Here is a 20,114-nt window from a genome sequence, read left to right as displayed (position 1 = left end):
CGTGGCTTTCTCCTGAAAATTGTTAACCACATAATGAGACTCAAAAGTCCCAGTAACCAAAGCCAATTTATGATAGTGTATACAAACAGTTAGTGTGTGTTTACTAAGTGAGAATTAAAAATAATATAATTTCAATAAATATAAAAATAATACAATACACATAAACAACCATCCTTATATCCCTCCATTAACCTCGAGCCGTAGCCCTCACTCGGTGCTAAATTACCCGGCCAAAGGTAGATTAGCCCGAGCCCTTACAAACCACCTATTGAGCTCCAATAGGGGCGTACCACGTGGCACATAAATACAACAATAACAGCAAGTCTCCCAACACCTCCCACAATAATTAAACAAATTCATAATAATATTGCACAATTATACAATATTACAAAATTCATAATTTTCTCAATAATCACCCAATTAACATGAAGTAACACTAATCACAAATTAAAAGCATGGTTACCTTGTGGCTTTTTCAATAAATTATTCCTTAAAATTTCTCTCTCACCACAATCTTCACCAGTAATACAATCTACAAAATAACATATTATTTATAAATATTAGTTTCAATTTTTGAAACTAATAAAATAATTCTAATAATAGAATTAAAAATATAATATAATTCCTAATTTCAATCTTAATACAAATCTATAGTTAATATTATTAAGTAAAATTTTTAACTCCTCTTTTAATTATCAATAAACATTAATAATCTAAAAATCAACTTCTAAATTAATTTCTATTATCAAAATTTTCTTTTTATTTTATAAATTCGTACCTAAAATACCCAAAAATTAAAAATTAAGTCTCTAGCTTAGAATCATAATCCTATAACCATAATAATTCATTTCTCATCCCAAATAATCATCTAAACCTCAATAAATCAACATATATTTTCAGATCTAGTTTAGAATTTGATCCATAAGCCACAGATTCAAAGATCATCAATAAATTTATACTCTAGAACATTTATTATACTACTGACAACCTCAAAAATTATATTTATTCAACATAAATTCATCCCTCTTCCAGATCTTAAATTTTCTACCACTACAAACTCAGAAACCAAAGAAAAAGGATGATTAAGAAAAAATTTTAGAACACTTACTTAGTCTTGAAAAGCTTAAAATCACACCCTAAATATCCTATTAAAAACTCTTACCTTAAAAATTTAGATATTTCACACCGGCAACTCGCTTCTCTCCGCCTCAGCTCGCACGCAGGAAAGGAATTGAAGAAATGAAAGGAAATGGGTGAGTTTTATAAAAATTCAGTGGGCCCCACACATTTTTTTATTATTTCTTCTTCTCTCTCTCCCCTTTTTTTTATTATTATTTTATATTTACTATTCATGCGGCGCCGAAAGCAAATTCTTTTTCTTCTTCTTCTTCCTTTTTTTTTTGGCATACCTTTTCCCCTTTTTTATTATAATAATAATTTAATAATTTTTTTTAATTAATTAATTTTTTTTATAAATTTATTATTTTTTTAATTTTTTTTAATTTAGAATTATATCGTAAATTAGATTTAATAATCATTTTCTACTAATTTTCTTACCTCTAAATATTATTTTTTTTTAAATTTCTATTAACCTAAATTAACTATTAAAATTTAAATTGGGATGTTACATGATGCGCGATGTCAACCGTATTTTGTGGATTTTGATAGCAAATAATTGAGAGATTTTACATATGCTAAATTAGTGATCTGTGAAGCTTTTATAACCAAAAGATAAGGACATCTATTCATCATTACACATGTTATAAGTGTTTTTCTTTTCGGATTGAACATGGATAATGTTGGGAGAGGTTTCTCTCCTCCTCTTCTTGTTTTTTTTTTCACACAAAATATCTCACAGGTAAGGAACAAAAATAGGCTAGACTCTTGATAACCTGATCTATTTCAAGCCCAACATAGTCTATTTACTAAACAGGCTCAAACCAAATTCAAACATTTGATTAAGCTTTTTTAGTTAAATAGATTATGCCTAACCTACAAATTTAATAGGCCAACCTACACACATATTATGTAATATATTATATACACATTAATTTTACCATTTATTTTTAGTTATGTTTTAAATTATGCTGGACTTTTTTATTGAATGTTGTTGCTTTACTTTTATGTTGTAGATGATAAGTCATATTAATTATTATATAGATAAAATAGCAATCAAGGACCATTAACCAAAATTTATATAAGTCAAGAATTAATTATTGTCAAAACTTAAATGGATATTTGTCAAGTATCTATTCAAGTTTTAACAATAACTCATTCTAAATTAATAACAGTCTATTCGAGCTTGTTTATCAACAAGTATCCATTCAAGTTTTAACAATAATTGATCTTTAATTGATATAAATTTTAGTCAGTGGTCCTCGATTGTTGTTTTTCCTAATATACATTAGAATTGATAAATTATGATATATAAATATAGACTTTAATTGTCTTAAATCATATTTGAGATGTTTACAATGAATATGTAAACCTATTTAAAATGCTTATTTTTAATTAGATTTTTAAATAGGCTTTTAAACCAAATTAAGGTTTAGGTACGTTCAGACCTGAGTTATTAAAAAAATAAATATAGAATAGGTTCAAGCCTATTTGATTGTTGTTTTCCCTAATATACATTAGAATTGGTAAATTATGGTATATAAATATAGACTTTAATTGCCTTAAATCATATCTAAGACATTTAAAATAAATATATAAACCTATTTAAAAGGCTTATTTTTAACTAAATTTTTAAATAGGCTTTCAAACCAAATCAAACTTTAGGTACGTTCAGACTTGAGTTATTAAAAAAAAATACTTATGCAGTTTTTAAACCTTTTACTTATCATATAGACTCAGGTCTATTTGGTCAGAATCTTTTTTAACCTATCCTACATATTTGATAGCTGTGAGACAAATTTTTTGGAAAATTCTCTCCCTTTCTTTCTCATTCTTTTCCCTTTCTAACCATTGGATTAAGATTTAGATAATTCATATTTGATATCCTATAAACTTATTATTAAATGTTAAATTATAAAAAATATAAATAATAAAACTTAAATTGCTAAAATTTAATATTAATAATTTAAAATATGATAAAAAAATAACATATTCTATAAGAGATCAAAATTGGATAATTTAATAACTTTGATATATTTTTTAGACACTATGAAAAGAAGGGGGAGAGGATGGGAAGGAAGAGGAGAGAAACCTCCCCTAATAATATTAGGCCGAATGCCAAAGTATTGGCAATATAGTAGAGTATTGATTTTTTTTAAACAAAGTATTGGCCATTTTTTTATGTTTAAATGATATTTAATAGTATGAAATAATTAAAGTTTGGAAAAAATTTATATATTTAACTTTATATACTTAATGTGTTTGTTTCTAATTAAATTAAGATATATGTATCTTCTATAAATTATTTATCTTATAACAAAATCTTGATATTAGTATATTAAATTTCACTCACCTTGATTTGATTTGATAAAATTATATCAACTATATAAATTTAAGTATATAAATATTACCTTTTTAATGTTTAACTGTCTCATTTTCAATGGGAAAAGCTCTTTTATTAGAGTTTTTCATTTCTAATGTTTTCAACGCAGTACTTTGTTAAAGTGATATTGGATTTTAATTTTAATTGCTAATAATATTGATAACTTTTACTCCCAAGTCACTTGTGCAGTTGTGCTTATGCATGGCATAAATTTATAGTAAAAAAAAATTAAAAAAAATACTACTTTTAGTTCCTTCATTCTATTTATATTTTGCTATATATCTCCACACTTTGTTTTTGGTATTCTAGACCCTTGCATTCTCCTTCATTTATAACATTAGTTCTTACATTTTCAGAAGGACATTGACATAGTATCAATGGTGTTAATAATGTTGATATGTCAATTAATACTGTTAATTTCGTGCTTATATGTCAAAATGATGTTGACATAAAATTATGTAATAAGCAAAAATTAAAAAAAACCTACATCAGATGAAATAAAATGGCTAACCTGGAGTTTTTAGATAATCAACAAAAAGCACAAATCCCATTTAAGCTTTTTTTTTTTTAAATTTGCTTATTAAAAATCCCATGCCAACATCAATTTAACATGTGTGCATAAAATTAATGGTGTTAATTGACATGTTAGTATTATTAACACTAGTTGTGCCATGTCAACGTCCCTCTAAAAATGTAGGGACCAATGTTGTTAATGGAAAAAAGTACAGGGACATAGAACGAAAAAAAATATAAGGACTTATATTAAAATTTAAATAAAGTGCAGAAATAAAAAATAGTGTTTTCTCTTTAAAAAAATGAGAGAGAGGCTAGGTTAGGTTACAATGAAATGGGATATTGTTTTACCAAAATACCATTAATGAACAAAAAAGAGGATGTATTTAAATTGTGCGCCTTCTAGTTATTTTTGTTGTTTTGCCAACTTATAATTATTGTTATTATTCATTCAAAGATAAACTGATATAAAAATGATTAATATTCAATGAAATTTATGAGTTATAATTATTTCAAAAGAAAAAGGATAATGTAACTTTTAACCTTTATTATTTTAGTTATCAATTTAGTCCTTCAAATTTAATTTTTATTAATTTAGTCCGTTATGTTATTTTAATTATCAATTTAATCCTTATTATTTAAAGGGAAAACATAATCATTGATCCTTATAATTTTATTAAATTTTACTTTCAGTTCTTTTAAGTTTTTTTTTCTTAATATTTTCACTCTTTGTATGGATTGAAGCCACTAAAAGCACTGAAACTATAAGAGTTTGAGCAACAAATATCATATAATCTTGTAAAAATTGTAGAGATTGAAAACAAAATATGATGAATCTATAGAGATTGATGATCATGTTTTTTCTTATTAAAAAATGAGATGACATTGTTAAAATTTGTTGACTTTGATAGCAAAATATTGACAGTAGTCATGTAATTAATAAAAAAAAGTATAATTATTTGGGTAGAAAAAATAAACTCTAAAATTTTAAACAATAAGAGAACAAAACGTAATATAAAATATTATATTAATAAAAATTAAATTGATTTGAAGTTAATTTATTCATATTTAATTGTATATATATGCCAAGTTTTTAACATATTTTATATATTGAATTATTTTTAAAATTGATTTGTATTTTAAAACTTAAAAAACTCTGGTGATAATTTAAAAAAATTTAAGACATTAAACTAATAAAAATTAAATTTAAGAAAACAAATTAATAGTTGAAACCAACTTAAAAATTTATAACCTTTGTTATTTAAAAAATTGGCATTAAATAATAATTGATGATTGAAATTTTAACTTTGTTGACATAAATGGTCCTTTCCGTATGGCAGTGTGACATACGGTTAGAGCAGTAAAATGGTCTCCGGCGCAGAAGCGTGGTCCACCACAGAGATAATCTAAATTTGAACATCGCAAACCCAAAAGGCTCAATCCTAATCACTAATTACCGTCTCTCCTCTCCTTCCTTTCTTCTCCGAGTTTCGGTGATCCATCCCACTCTCAGCTAATGAAGATCCTCTGCGACGTCTGTAATAACCACGAGGCTTCCCTATTCTGCACCGCCGACGAGGCCGCCCTCTGTGATGCCTGCGACCAGCGCGTCCACCACGCCAACAAGCTCGCCTCCAAACACCAACGCTTTTCTCTTCACCGCCCTTCTCCCAACCATTTCCCTCTTTGTGATATTTGCCAGGTAAATAGCTCTATGACGGTTGTGGATTGTGTGTTTCAGAGCAATTGTTTAGTGTTCCACTATGCAAATAAATATCCCTGGGGTTTTCTTAAATCGTAGGAGCGAAGAGCTTTCGTGTTCTGTCAACAGGACAGAGCAATTCTGTGCAAAGATTGTGATGTGCCAATTCACTCGGCCAACGAGCACACCCAGAAGCATAATAGGTTTCTTCTAACGGGGATTAAGCTCTCTGCTGCTTCTACGCTTTATTCACCATCAACTACCAATTCCGTCTTGACGAATGGTTCTGATTCTGTGTCTAATTCCAAGACGCAGAATATAGCTAAGAACTCTGTTTCTGCTTCTTCTGCCATCTCACATCCCTCTTCAATGGACAAGGCTTCACCTTCAACAGCATCAACATATGCCACGCCCACGATTAATAAGGCTGGGGGAAACTTGTTAACGAACGAAGGGATTGTTTCCTCAAGTAGCATATCTGAGTATTTGATAGAGACTCTCCCAGGCTGGCAGGTCGACGACTTTCTCGATTCTTCTTCCGTTCCGTTTGGCTTCAGTAAGGTCTGTGGTGAACCTCCTATCTTTAATGTTTCCACTCCAGTTCGGGTTTTAAAAACAACTAGTTTTTTTTATCACTGAATTGAAGGTGTCTGCTTTCTATTGCGTGTACTCGAATCTGACATTTTTTAAGGGCTAATAAATTGCAGAGTGATGATATGTTGGCCGTGTTCAACGCTGATGTTGAGAGAAATATGTGTTCTTTCTCGCCCGAGAGTATGGGGATCTGGGTTCCTCAAGCACCCACTACTCTGTTTACCCAACAAGTGGATCGGCAGATCAAGTTCCAAGAGAGAAAAGAGGCGACCAATATTGAGGCCAGCAGATCAAGGTCGAGGGATGATAATTTCATAGTTCCACAAATTAACCCTCCTACTGGGTCAAAGAGATCCAGACTTCTTTGGTAGAAACAAGCCTCAAAATCGAATCTTGTTCAGAACGCAGCCTTTGTATCATCCTTTTTTATTTCTTTTTTTGGGTTTTTTTTGGGGGGGGGGGGGTGGTGGTGTTGTCTATTCCCTCCTCTTTTCTTTTGTTTCTCCGCATCTGCCTCTATCTGCCTTAATTTTCATGCTACCCTTGTTTTTATAATGTTAATGTTAATTTGGTTTCCTTTTGGACTGTTTGTGACTTGTACTCTGCTTCCCAGCAGCTGCGCTGTAAGCTGATCGTTTTGTGCTTCTCTTTCCTACTGTATTTGCAGAATCTGCAAACACCATTGTATATTTGAACATTCATAGAGTTTTGCAGGCATTCTAAATAGTTTTCCACGTGTTAGGGAACAGTTTCCAGAAATAAGGCGAAGGAAATGATGATTCTATTAAACGCAATCTTAAAACGAAAACTGTAAATTGTTCCTCCTTCTACTGATTAGGTTTGCTGGATGCAAGACTTCACAGAAAAAATTGACGTAGAAGATTGCAGATGAATGTGATGATGGAGATGGGATTACAGGGAGAAAGAGATGGGGGCTGGGGGCACCAGGGGCCAAAAAGGGATTGGATGGATGGCATATGGATTTGTCTGAACGTGAAAATTCATGTTGGGGTCAACCCTCCATCCATCATTGAATTTTCGTTTCAAGAAATGGAAAGTTGGTATATTTGGCGTCGCCTTCTAGTACGATCTGGTCTCACTTTTCTGACCCTCTTTCCCCTTAAAGGTGAGTAATTCAGAGTGTTGGGCACTCGGGAGAGATCTGGTTCTGGAAGTTCACCTGAGATTTAATGTTACAATTTTTGTCAACAATCATTGGAATATGATTACCCAAATTTCAATATCCATTTTTTTTTTAAGAAGCTAGATGGGAGATGTGAATAAAGAAGCAAGAATAGTCTACCAAGACCTCAGGATGATGTGTAATTGAAGGTTATGTATCACCCGTTTAAGGAGGAATTAGAGGCTCTGCTTGAAAAGAAGTCTCTGGCAAATATATGTACTTGAGGAATAGATTCATTGAAGCTTCGTGTTAATTAGCATCCCCCAATCTACCTGCACAAGTAGCTTTTTTTATCCTCTGTTCAAGCTCAACTAATTCTCAATTTGCTTGGTAGGTAGATTGCTTCTCCAAATTAAAAGTCAAGGTAAGGATGGGAGGAACAAGTATAGTTTCAATTATGAGTGATAGCTGCTTTCAAGAATTATGAGACTTGGGCTTTTGGCATTCTACTTCTCTCGCATTCTAATATTTTAGTGCATTAAGATAATTAAGAAATGGGTTTTCTCAATACTTTCTTTCCATAAAATTCTACCCACACAGCCTCTTTTCCTTGATTTTATTTGAATGGTGACTAATTGCTAATTGTAACATTAAATTAAATCAATATATTATTTATTGTCACGATCTTGCTTTCCAAGAGTATCCCACTGATAATAACAAATGCAGACCATTAAATCAGACATATTGCTCATTTATAAGCTTTCCTCTTAACCATTCGATCATAATTCATAATTAATGGAAAAAATTGGGCATAGAGAGAAGGTATTGAGAGGAGCGATTTCACTTTAAGTTTGTTTAGAACAACATTAGATTTGATGTTATAAACTAAAAATAGTTAATACATTGCTTTTCAAGGCTATTATGCTAAATTTGAGAGAAACTTTCGAGGGAATTTATTTTGGACCTCAAGGTCATCCATTTGCCGAAGCCTAACCTGAACGTCCTTATTCCAAGTCAAATAGAAGGCGTTAATTTTCATTTATATGCTTACCATTGATAGACAATAGTTCGACATTTGATCATCAATGAAATGATAAAGACCAATTAATATTTTAGTTTGTTGCTTATTGATTTAATTGACAGTAGTGCCTTGAAGCTTTCAAGGTTTATTCAATCTCCCTGGCGTAATTCATGCTGCAAATCCAGAGGAAGTTCCTGTAAGGTTGTAACTATTTAATATTTAAATTATTGATTGCAATAAAACTGTAAATTATATGAGAACATAAAATGAGCTTGGATCCCATGACTATAGCAACTACAGGCATTGGGTGCCTATATCCATATGACAAAATCTATTATCTATTAAATCAAGGGTTTGGAGAATATTATTATAACCAAAATCAAGAAAAACTTAATTCAAATCTATCCAAATCTTCTAAACAGCATCACCTAGTGAATGTCTACCCAATTAACTTAAAATTCAAAACTTTCTTAAGTAGTTCAAAATTTCCATGCTTCTTCTATACTATCAAATTCTCTACCAATTGTAAATATAAAATCTTCCTCCATTTCCTATGTCATTGAGCAATAATATTCTCCAAATCCTGCCATCCTCATCTTTGAAGAATGTGGCCGGGAAGGGAAGGCAAAGACACTTGGACACACACACACAAAGCTAAGAGAGCAAGGTATAAACAGGGGTGGAGACAAGGAGACCAGTAGGGGCAACAACACTCTAATTTTTTATTTTTTTCTCAATAAAATGTAAGGATATTGCTTAAAAAATAGCTATTTATGTCACCTTTTAATGTCAGTCATGGAAAAAATCATTGTAAAAAGAAATAGTGGCATGAAAGTAATTAAAGGCAAATCGTTTAACGTCAGTTACAACAACAATCGACATTAAAGGAATGCACCACATCGATTGTTATATAGACTGACATGGTAAATTAATTATTAATTTTTTTTCAAATAAATACTTACCATGTCAGTTTGGACTATAACCCATTATATAAATAATTTTAATTTTAAAAAATTATCCTTTTTCATGTCGGTTGCATTGAATCATGTGTTTTGATAATTACAAAATAAAAAAAAGATGTGTGTGTTACTTTTGCAGATATTATCAAGATGTATCAATGTGACAAAACCTCAAAGAACTTGAAGAATAAAAAAAAAAGAAGACTCATAGGTTTAGTTATTTATTTCTCTTAGATTCAATATGAAAACTATGAGGGCTTAATCACATATCATTAATTCAAAAGTGAATGCATCATCTTTAGGCTCATAAGTCCATTAATCTTAATTGTCATTTATTTAGAGTGCATTTATATTTAAATGATCATTTTAAGCTTGATCCGATATGAGTCTTGCTTAAATTGGATCATAGAAGTTGATCATTGTATAGCATGATATTTCAAGCTTGAATCATGATTGATTGATGCTTGATTTTTCAATTTGGACACATTGCATGACTTTTCGCGCTTGAATCAGAAGTGGTTCACATGTGATTTGTCACCTATGCCTGTGAGAAGTCTTGATAAAGCTTCTATACTCTAATTCATGCTTGAAAGATCTTTATACTCACTCCTAAATTGTCACATTGTATTAGATTGCATTTACAGCAATGATATTTCATGCTTGAAAGGAGAATTTTCATGCTTGATTTGTCACTTATTCACTTAAATACAATTCTGGCTTAAAAGACCCTAAAGCCAATTCAAGCATGTTTTGTAACAAGTTCAAATATGATTTGTCACTTATAGGAACTAGGTTTTTTAATCATGCCTTTATGTTTAAATGCACATTGGTTCCACATGTGATCTATTTCACAGAATGGTTTAAGTTCTCTGATAACCATATCACGTATGAATAGAAGAATGTTCCACGCATGATTTATCATCTAAAATGGCCTTGGCATTCTGTTAACCATTTCAACATGAGTATTGGTAGGATCCATGCTTGATTTGTCTTATAAAATAGTTTGATTCTTGCAACTAACAAATCACGCTTGAGTTATCCTATGTTCCATGCTTGATTCATCATATATGCCTCTGATCGAAACTTGCCTAGGCTTTATTTCATTCATGAATCTTTTAGTTTCACACATGAAATGTTACCAACGACTACATTTATTGTTCCAATGGTTTGAACATTGCCAAACTATATATATAATACAATTCAATCTTAAAACTAGAATTTTGATGATTAAGTGAGGTATACTAGGTTTGAACATTCTGTAAAACATTCTATTTGTGCCTTAAAGGTCTTACATTCATTTATACAACAACTTTTGACATATTTTTTAAAAAAACTCTCATAAGTTCTTAAATCTTCACTACATTCAATATACTCTTTTTAGAGAGTTAATTCTTGAGAGAATTTTTCATTTCAATCAAATTAAAATCTTGAAAAGAGATTTTTCAAGTGAGTTGTAATAACTTACTAATTGTAGCAAATATTATTGTTAAAACAAGACTAGTCAAGTCTTGAAAGTTGTACTGATGTTTCAAGTATCTACTTAAGCTTATGATTATATTTAAAAATCTCAAGAGTGATCTTGAAGACTAAACATAGGTCAAGTTTTTGGTTGAACTAGGATAAATCCTTGGTGTCAAAGTTTTTTCTTTTTGAATCTTTTATCATCTTCTTCTACTCATCTTTAAAATCTCAAAAAATTAAGTGTCACCTAATTCATCCCTTTTAGGTGCCAACCTTATCCAATAGGTTGTAAGTCAAACTAATGTGGAAGGTTATTTTAAAAAAAATGTAAAACTTTATATGTCAGTTGTAGTTTAAAACGATGTGGAAGGTTTTGATTTTTTAAAATAATTTTTCTCTAAACTTTCCATGTTAGTTTATAGGAGAATCGATGTGGAAAGGTGATTTAACATTAGTTATTCTAATAACTGACGTTAAATCCTCTACATAAAGTATAACATCCTCAAAATTTAAACATGATTAATTAAGCTTGATTAGGATAATTAAGTTTATTGATGTGGCGTGTGGCTAGAGACTCTAATGGGCATATTTAGTTGTAATTTCAGTCTTAAATGCAAGCCCAAATTGAAATCGGGTCACCTGAATGTGAAAAAGGGAGAAAATTTAAAGGAGGAAGTATTGTGCCATACGCTGCAACATGTAGCTCATCTGCTATGGCACATGTGTGCTAATGAGCCTAAGCAAAACTTCTCTATGCCACACACCATGGCGTAAGGTCACTTTTTTGCAGAAATAAGAGTATTTTGTAGCTCATGAAATAGAGAAAGAAGGGAGAAAAATGAAGAGAAGCATGAGGAACTTTGCTAGGGCTTGGAGAATTCAAACATTTAGATTATATTAAAGCTTTTATACACCTGAGATAAGATTTCTAAGCTCACTTATTCCCTTTCTATTCCATTTTCTCTAGTTGTGAAGTTAGAGTTTAGTTGAAAAAAAAGATTTTTGATATATAGAGACTATATTTTTGAATCTATTTACTTAAATAGAGTTAATGAAAGTTAATTGAGCTATTTAAACCTAGCACTTATGATTCCATGTGTTTTTGGTGGCTGAAAACCATAAATGAACAAAAATACATGATTAATGGTGCGATTAGAGTAATGTGGCTCAATTAATGGTTACTTAAGAGTCCAATGAGGTTAATAGAAGTTACAGGAAGTTCATAAATCCTATAGGTACCCTTGTATGTGAAAAAATTGAACTTAGGAGTAAAGAAGTGTTTGATTTCATAGTGAAAATTGTGTAAAAAAGGAATATTGATTAATTATATTGTGATTAATTGTAGAGTGAGCATATTTGGCACCATTCAAGCTTTGTAAAAGCTTTAGGAGAGTGTGTTTGAGGGATAAAATCTTTGACCTCTTAAAAGTTTAAGGTAACGGAGGGAATTATTTTTTATGCTTTTATGTGTTAATTGATTTATTAATTTATATTTGATAATTTAAATGTGTGATTGAATGAAATGCAAGTGTGGCATGAATTACTTGAAAAATTTACTATAATGATTTTGTAAAGTTCAATGATATGGTATATGTAAAATTCTATGAAACATTATTATTGAAGTACTATGACATAATTTCTTTGGAGTTCAATGATATGATTTGATAGGAAGTTCAATGATTATGTGCTAAGTAAAATTCAATGACTTGATATGTGAATGGTTAATGAAATAGTTTTCTAAAGCTCAATGAAATGATATTTGTGGAGTTCAATGAAATTTATAGTTGAGGAGTTTGATGAGTAATTACATGCCTAAACATTAAGTAATTGCATGTCTTGAAATGTTATATTGTTATACATTGCATGATCTTAAAAGGTGAGAGTTCTCCTAGAAAGAGGAGTAGAGAATTAAATTCACATAGTGAGGCTTCCATTAGAGCTCAATGGTTTGCTTGAGTTTATCGTATTTATCATCCTACTTGTTTAATGAAAGACTATCCTACTGGTTCAATAAGAGACTTGAACCTAACTAGTTTTTTTCCAATTGTTTAATGAAAAAGCTAGTTTAGGGAGAATAACACCTCACAATGTGAGAAATGAAAAAAACTGTGACCCATTAGTGAGTTGGGCAACCTTAGTTAAGTAACCTCTCACATATGTTTTGGCTAGGATAGTCTTAGTTTTTAAATAATCCTAATGTGTTATAGTCTATGGTTTCGTGTCAGAGGTATAAAGAGAATATAAGGGAGGTGTAATCATGCATGTAGTGATAAAGGGATACATGATTTTCTATATTGTGACCCTAGTAAAACAAATTAAGTGATTAGTCTTAATTGCAGATGAAATTGTATTACTTGTTCATTATCTCATGAGCATGTATTATTATGAATGAGAATTCTGAATTTGTGCTCTTAATCATTTTAAATGATTTGAAATTGATATTATTGCTACTTGCATTTAAATTTATTAACATGCATTAGTATAAGTTAGATAGATCTTAGTTATTAAATGGTTGTACTTACCCTATCATTTTCAATATTACAAGAACTAGCTCATCAGGACACGAATGAGGAAAACAAACTGAGGCATAGGACTGTGATCTTAAAATTAATAGGCTTCATTTACTTTGATTTTTGATGTGTACGATTCAAATGATGTTGCTAACTAGGGAAAGTTCATGTTGTGTCTTACTTGGACTATGTGTTTTATTAAACTATGCTGTGTATTTTAGGCCTTATGGTGTATATATACTAATTGTAAAATCTATAATAAGGCTAAAATATTAATGCAAATGAGGGTTGTATATGGCACTTGATTTATGACAATTAATTGATGGATTGGGTGATTAGATGCTCCCCCTTTTATTTTTGGTGATTAAGGGATTGAGCAATAAAAATATATTATATATGGCATATTAGTGATGTAGTATATTGCACAATTTCATTTTAGTCCATTGAGTATGACTTGGGCTGTGTTTGTAGCTTATGGCTTTTGGAGTGAGTTTTTAGCACTCAAGTTATGTAAAAATTATGAGAAGAAGTGAATTTTAAAATGAGTGTCTAACTTTTGATTGAATAATAATTTGATTGTGAAACTAAAACCATTAGTTAAAGTTAGGAAAAAATTCTCTGTAGGCACCTAGATCGCCTCAATTGAACGTCAAACAAAGGAATGAGAAGTGTTAGAAGTTCGCCCCAATTATTATCATTTGATAGTAACATTGCCATCAAAATTATGCAATGCATCGGGGCGTAGGGTGCTTGAGTCGAGATATATGGCACAAAGGCACATAAGCCACGATGCATGTGTGTCAAGCCCCGATGCCTGCCTCTTTTCTGGACTAATTTACTATTTTTAACTTTTCAACAAATGCCTTGATTCCTTTTTTAGATCCCTTGCTTCTACATATTGATCAAACTCTTGATTTTTATTTTGTAAAGATCTTTTAGGATGTTTTAAATATTAAAAACTTAGGGTCTCATTTGTGTAATTTGACAAATTGATAATTACATTAATGTTTGGAGATTAAAGATGATTAGTAAGGGTAACCTTATTGGTCTAACTTGAAGATTTTACATAAGGCTATTTCACGCATAGCAGCTTTCCCATTTTCATTTTCCTAAATAGTTTGCTTCCATTCTCTCTGAAATTTCAAAACACCTTTTCAAAAATTGATAGCCTCTTGGGTTTTCGCTGCTAGCCATCCGTCGTTCGCCACCAACTGCCTGACTCCCACCGTCTGTTGCTTCTGTTGCCATCTGTTGTCCACCATTTGTCTTTCTTCTTAAGTGTATGTGATTTTTTTGCTCCTTTCTTGTTCCTTCTTCCTCCTCCATTATTTCTTAATTCTTTTTTGGAACATTTTCTTCTTCCTTTCAATGATACAGTAGTAGATTTCTTCTTCCCTCCTCCTCTTTCATTGTTGGTGTTTTTGGGTTTCAAAGTTTCCTATTTTCTCTCCTATTCCAAGTAAGTTTGATTGTGTCTTTTATTAATTTTTTATTTATTTCTAAAATTTATAATAGATTAGAAGTTGTTTTATATTTCAATTTGTCATCTTTGTTGTTGCATAATTTTTTTTAATTAATGATTATGAGTAGAACATTTATTATATATTTAATGCTGTGATTTTTGCTATCTAAACTTTGACATTGATAAATTTTGTGATTGTTGATATTTTGGAATGTCATAATTTTATAGGAGACTCTACCAATTTTTTTTTAAATTATAACAAATAGAAAAGATAAATAGAATGTGGATATTACATTATCTGTTATGTGTATGAAATAATTCAAGTTGAAAGTATTGAAAGATTACAAGAGGTATTTAGTTTTACTATTTTAGTTTACATTTTTTTGGTATTTAATTTCTTAAATTATTTTTTGATTAATTTTATTATATAGATTTTTGATAATATGGAGCCCTATAACAAAAAAGAGATTGACAGCATTTGAGATATTTTAGCTCAACAATTTTTTCAAGAATACTTTTTATAGTGAAGAGGTTGAATAAAAATTTATAATTTTTTAGTAGTTGAACAAATATATAGTATAGTTCTAAATATATATCAAGTGTAGTTGTAACATAGTTATTGTGATTCTACTGGTTGGCTATTTATACTTTTCATATAATCTATACAATTTGTAGGCTTTAAGTCTGGATATATAGAAAAATAAATAATTTTTAAAAAACATTTAACAATGGTTATTGTGAAATTTTTTTTAAAACAGTTAAATATAAAAAACTATTGTAAAAAATCACTTTTAACAATAATTTTTTCAATAACCGTTGTAAAAAAGTTTTCACAAAGGTTTTTCAAATTACTGATGTTATAACTTTATTTTTTTAAAAAAATTATTTTTATTTTGTTATCTCTTTCCATGTTGGTTTCAAAAGAATCAATGTGAAAAATCCTTTTTTACATCAGTTCAACAACTAACGTTCTTCCCGCAATAGTGGAGTTATATATTTTCAATTCCTTAAGTAAGCACATTATTTAAGTTTTGAGACATTGATAGAATTTTCATTTCAATTATATACATGATCTTTTATGTATAGTCCAACTATTTTAATTGCTTGAAAATATAGTTGTCATAAGATTTGTTTATTTTTAACAAGATAATGCTAAACTTGTCCTTAAATCATTGATGTCATTTGATTTTGGTTTCATTTTATTTTTTATGAAAGAAATTAAAAGAGTTATTACAAACGATTTTGTCAAGCTACGCAACAAAAATTCCAAGTTAAATTAAATGCTATGTGCTTGACATTTACCATAAAAATTACTTATCCAAAAATTAAGAGATTATGGTTAAGATATAGTCTTTTAAAAAAAATTATTTTTCTATAATAACCAAACTATTAAAATTTATTATCTGAATGGTTTTTATTATGATATACTTAGATTTTATTAACATAAAGAATTTGTGACAATTGAGCATCATTACTATGTTGATATATTTATTTACTACAATTATCAATTGAAAGAATTAAATAGTAAATTCAGTAAGTAAATAATAGAGGCTTTTAGATTGAACAAAATTTTAGATCTTAAGGATACATTTAAATTATTCAATACTTATGAGGAAGGTGAAATCTTTGCCAATTTAATGGTAATTTATATTGAGAAAAAAATTGTTAAAAATTTTATTGTAAACATGACATATAATTAATTATTCTTATGCCATAAAAAATTGATAAGCAAAACTTAAAAAATAAAATTGTATATTTATTTTTATTATATATTCATAAAATTAAATATAAATACATAGATTAAAATATTTATGTTATATCAATAATATATATAATTTTTTTTATTATTGTATATGCTTTCTCAGTATGGCTTTCTAATTAAATTTTGTGCCTCCGTCCCCGTGTATATATTAACAATTACAACGTCACGTCTAGGGAAGTGAAACTGATTCCATTGAAATCAAATACTATTACAAAGTGAAACTGACAAAGCAGAGAGAAGATTCCGCACGGTCATGCATTTCAAACTAAACAAATTAGAAGGCGACACCAGACACGTGAGGAGATGAGGGACTCACGTGCTGTTGGCAGGGGACCTCTCCAGTGTTCCTCCACATCCTTCTCCGTTTCTCTTGCGGGATACTTCTCTCCCAGTGCTACAACATTCATTCGGGGTGGAAGTTCACACATCATCATCAGACTGAGACCCTATTGCCCATTCCATCCATTAATGTCGACTAAGTAAGCAAGCAGATAATAACGAAATACTGACGGAGCAATGACAAGGTGAAAGAGAGGAAGGAGTCATCATGGTCGGCGACAATGAGCCTTGCACATGTAGAGGCAGTCGTAAAAACAAGGTCCGCCGCAGTGGAGGGGACAGTCCAGCCTCATGCCTCGGCACCTCGTTCTTCCCTTGCTGCATTCTGCATATTCCCCCACCCTGTACTCTCCCCTCCCCACCGCTCTCCCTCTCCCTCTCCCTCCACATCCCCATTTCCACACCCCTCCTCCCCCTCCCCCTCCGCCCCATCCCCATCCCCCGCCCCCGCCTCCTCCACCTCCTCCTCCTCCCCCGCCACCGCCCCATCCCCATCTAAAACTTCCGCCGCCGCCTCCTCCTCCTCCTCCTCCTCCTCCTCCTCCGCCGTAGTGCCAGCGATCTTTACTTGTATTAAACACATCAGCTTTGCCGTTGGAGCTGTTGAGTTCTCCCCTGCCTTTGTCAATGGCTGGGTTACGGAAGTAGTGTTGTTGACGTGAGTAGAAACACTGCTGAGATTGTTCAGCTCGTCGTCGCCTTTAAGTGCCATGAGTGATATGGCAAGCATGAAGTGAAGGAGCTGAAATATTCTCAACCTCTCCATGTCTCTCAGTACGCTCTTGTACAGGGACGCGCTCGCCTTACATGCTTAAATATAATTACTCGTACGTGAATGTGACTGTGATGGGCCGCCAACAGCCAAGAGTTGTGAGTCCCCACCGCGTGGGATGTAGCCGGGCGAGTATGTGCCTTACATCTCACTTTGTCCCCACTTCACCCCGTGGCCCTCAAACCTTGCCCACTCGCCCTCCATGACTCCCCGCCGGACCAGAATATTAAATCATCAACATATATCAGTGTTAATATATTCAATCTATAAAACCATGAATATCTAATTTGGGCCCTTCCTTCAATGTCATCGGCTACGCAGCCTTCATACCTAGTTTGATGTACAAATATGCCCATAAATTCACGTGTTAAATTGTATAGGTCATATCAAGTGTATTTACTAATGATGATGTTAATAATATTTTGCGTATTTCTTGTAATATATATTTTTAGTCTACTTAATTTTACAAATCAGATGCATATTAGACTAGCTTTTGCAGGCTGCTGGATGTTGGATAATTAATTAGTAAAGCAATTTATAGTGGTCTTTTGCTGGAAGGAAAAGCACTCGAATGTTAATGTTCATTTACGGGGATTCTATTAAAGCCATCACTCTTGTTAGTAGCGATTATTTTCATCAAAACCACCCACTTATCAACCAAATCTGTAAAATCAAGGAATATCATGCACAACTAGATTGTAATCCTAGACCATGCCTTTAGAGCGAAGTGAACACTGTTGCAGACTAGCTTGTCCATTAAGCAAACTACAAGGACTTGAATACTAGGATTTTTATCTACCCACCCTTAGAGTGTAGATATCTTTTGCTTGCTGACTATGTCCTAATCTCATTTTCTTTAATTTGCACGGTTTTAACAGTAGCTTGTATTAAAATAGGACGGCCCTGGCGAATTTGCTGTTGGCTTCGGCTTTAGGATAAGCGTGCTTGCATTAGATAGTAAGGTTTTGATGATGCCAAAATCTGCTTTCAATTGCAATCCAGATTTTCTAATGTCCCGCGATAGATTCTTGCAACTTAAAAAGGTACAAAGGAATCATGGTTAACTAAACTCTATCTTTTTTGACCAGACAAACATTAGTGATCATTTCAAATTTGCTTATAGGAAAAAGTTGCCATAACCAAATACCAATTTTCTTTTCCATTGCAAAGAAGTTTCACAGTTTCTCACAAGCGCCGTTTCAAGTGACATCTATATATTAGCTCTTTGGCAGAAGATATCACCGGAACATGCCTAAAAGCAATAGCTTATTAAATGCACATACGCATGCCTGCAGTGAACAAATTCAACCAATGCATTGCAGAGGATGGAGACCTAATAATGACTTATCATCATCATGTTCATGCGTTACAACCAGCGGAAAGGTGGTTGATTGCTGCATGGTTGGTCACGCTTCCAAACCCGGTATACATCCAAACCCAGCAAATAATAAAAGGTGCCCTCTGAATTACTGTGGCTTGGCCTTTAAGCCTACGACTTCAAAGAGCGTATATCACAAGAAGCAAGAGGCGTACAAGAAAGTGGTGGGGCAAAGCGGTTGCTGCAAATTTATATCGTCCAGAATTGCTGTAATTTACCCGTCCCCCATCATGCCTCCCACAAACCGTCCACGTCAAATCCTATTTTAACATGGCTCCTGTTATTTATAGTAGTTAAGGTAGCTCTTACTGTTTATGACTTACGACTACAGTAATGGTGCAATTTTTAATAAATTTTATATTATATATAATAGAATTTATCTTTTAACCAGATATGTTGTATACAATATATATTATCATATTCATCTATTCTTTGGCAATTTCCAATTTTAGAAAATCCTTAAAAACACTTGAATTGTATTTGCATATAAAGCCCTTTTTTTTTTTTTTGATACAACATATAAAGCTCATTTCTTCTCATACAAATTACAGCACTGGACGGGATTATATTTTTTTAATACACGCACCACTTTTTTTGGAAAAAAAGGACTTAGTCTTAGTTTAACTAGTTGAGGAAATTAAACTAGTTTATCATGGGTCTCATATTCAAGTCAGGATATGTAATCATGTTAAATAAATATATTAAAAATATCTCATGATATCTGTGAGGCTATCATTGATAATAATCATTATATATAGTAGGAGTTCGGATTAATGGTGAAAATACTCCCAAATTAATGAATTGCACTTTCCAGTTTGGATTTTGTTTAAATCAAAAATAAAGAAAGTTTCTTTCCATTAATTCTTGGTACCTTTTTTGTAAACATTACACTTCCAGTATTATTTCCCAGCTCCAACATATATTAAGCGCTGTAAAATGCTCAACTTCAAATCTAACTCATTTTTTATTTCAATGCAAGGACAACAAACACAACCATCTCAAAAGCCCATGCATGAGAA

The 20,114-nt window shown here is 31.4% G+C and overlaps 2 protein-coding genes across 2 annotated transcripts; one reads left to right on the top strand and one right to left on the bottom strand.

Moving 5' to 3' along the window:
- The first annotated feature begins 5,440 nt into the window (after positions 1-5,440).
- LOC129303840 (B-box zinc finger protein 21) lies at positions 5,441-7,049 on the top strand. Its single transcript, XM_054943381.1, has 3 exons — positions 5,441-5,714; positions 5,814-6,275; positions 6,422-7,049. The coding sequence occupies exons 1-3, from the start codon at positions 5,529-5,531 to the stop codon at positions 6,677-6,679; spliced, it is 906 nt and encodes a 301-aa protein (XP_054799356.1). The 5' UTR covers positions 5,441-5,528; the 3' UTR covers positions 6,680-7,049.
- A 9,725-nt stretch (positions 7,050-16,774) lies between these two features.
- Positions 16,775-17,921, bottom strand: LOC129301751 (glycine-rich cell wall structural protein 1.0-like). The gene is made up of 2 exons (XM_054940342.1): positions 17,863-17,921; positions 16,775-17,644 (listed from the first exon to the last, which is right to left on the bottom strand). The coding sequence occupies exons 1-2, from the start codon at positions 17,919-17,921 to the stop codon at positions 17,152-17,154; spliced, it is 552 nt and encodes a 183-aa protein (XP_054796317.1). The 3' UTR covers positions 16,775-17,151.
- Between the last annotated feature and the right edge of the window lie 2,193 nt (positions 17,922-20,114).

This window comes from Prosopis cineraria, unplaced genomic scaffold (genome assembly GCF_029017545.1).
Source record: "Prosopis cineraria cultivar Desert tree isolate PC_DT_omini unplaced genomic scaffold, ASM2901754v1 PC2, whole genome shotgun sequence".
In the NCBI taxonomy this organism is placed as follows: domain Eukaryota; kingdom Viridiplantae; phylum Streptophyta; class Magnoliopsida; order Fabales; family Fabaceae; genus Prosopis; species Prosopis cineraria.
This window is presented reverse-complemented; position numbering and strand designations above follow the sequence as displayed.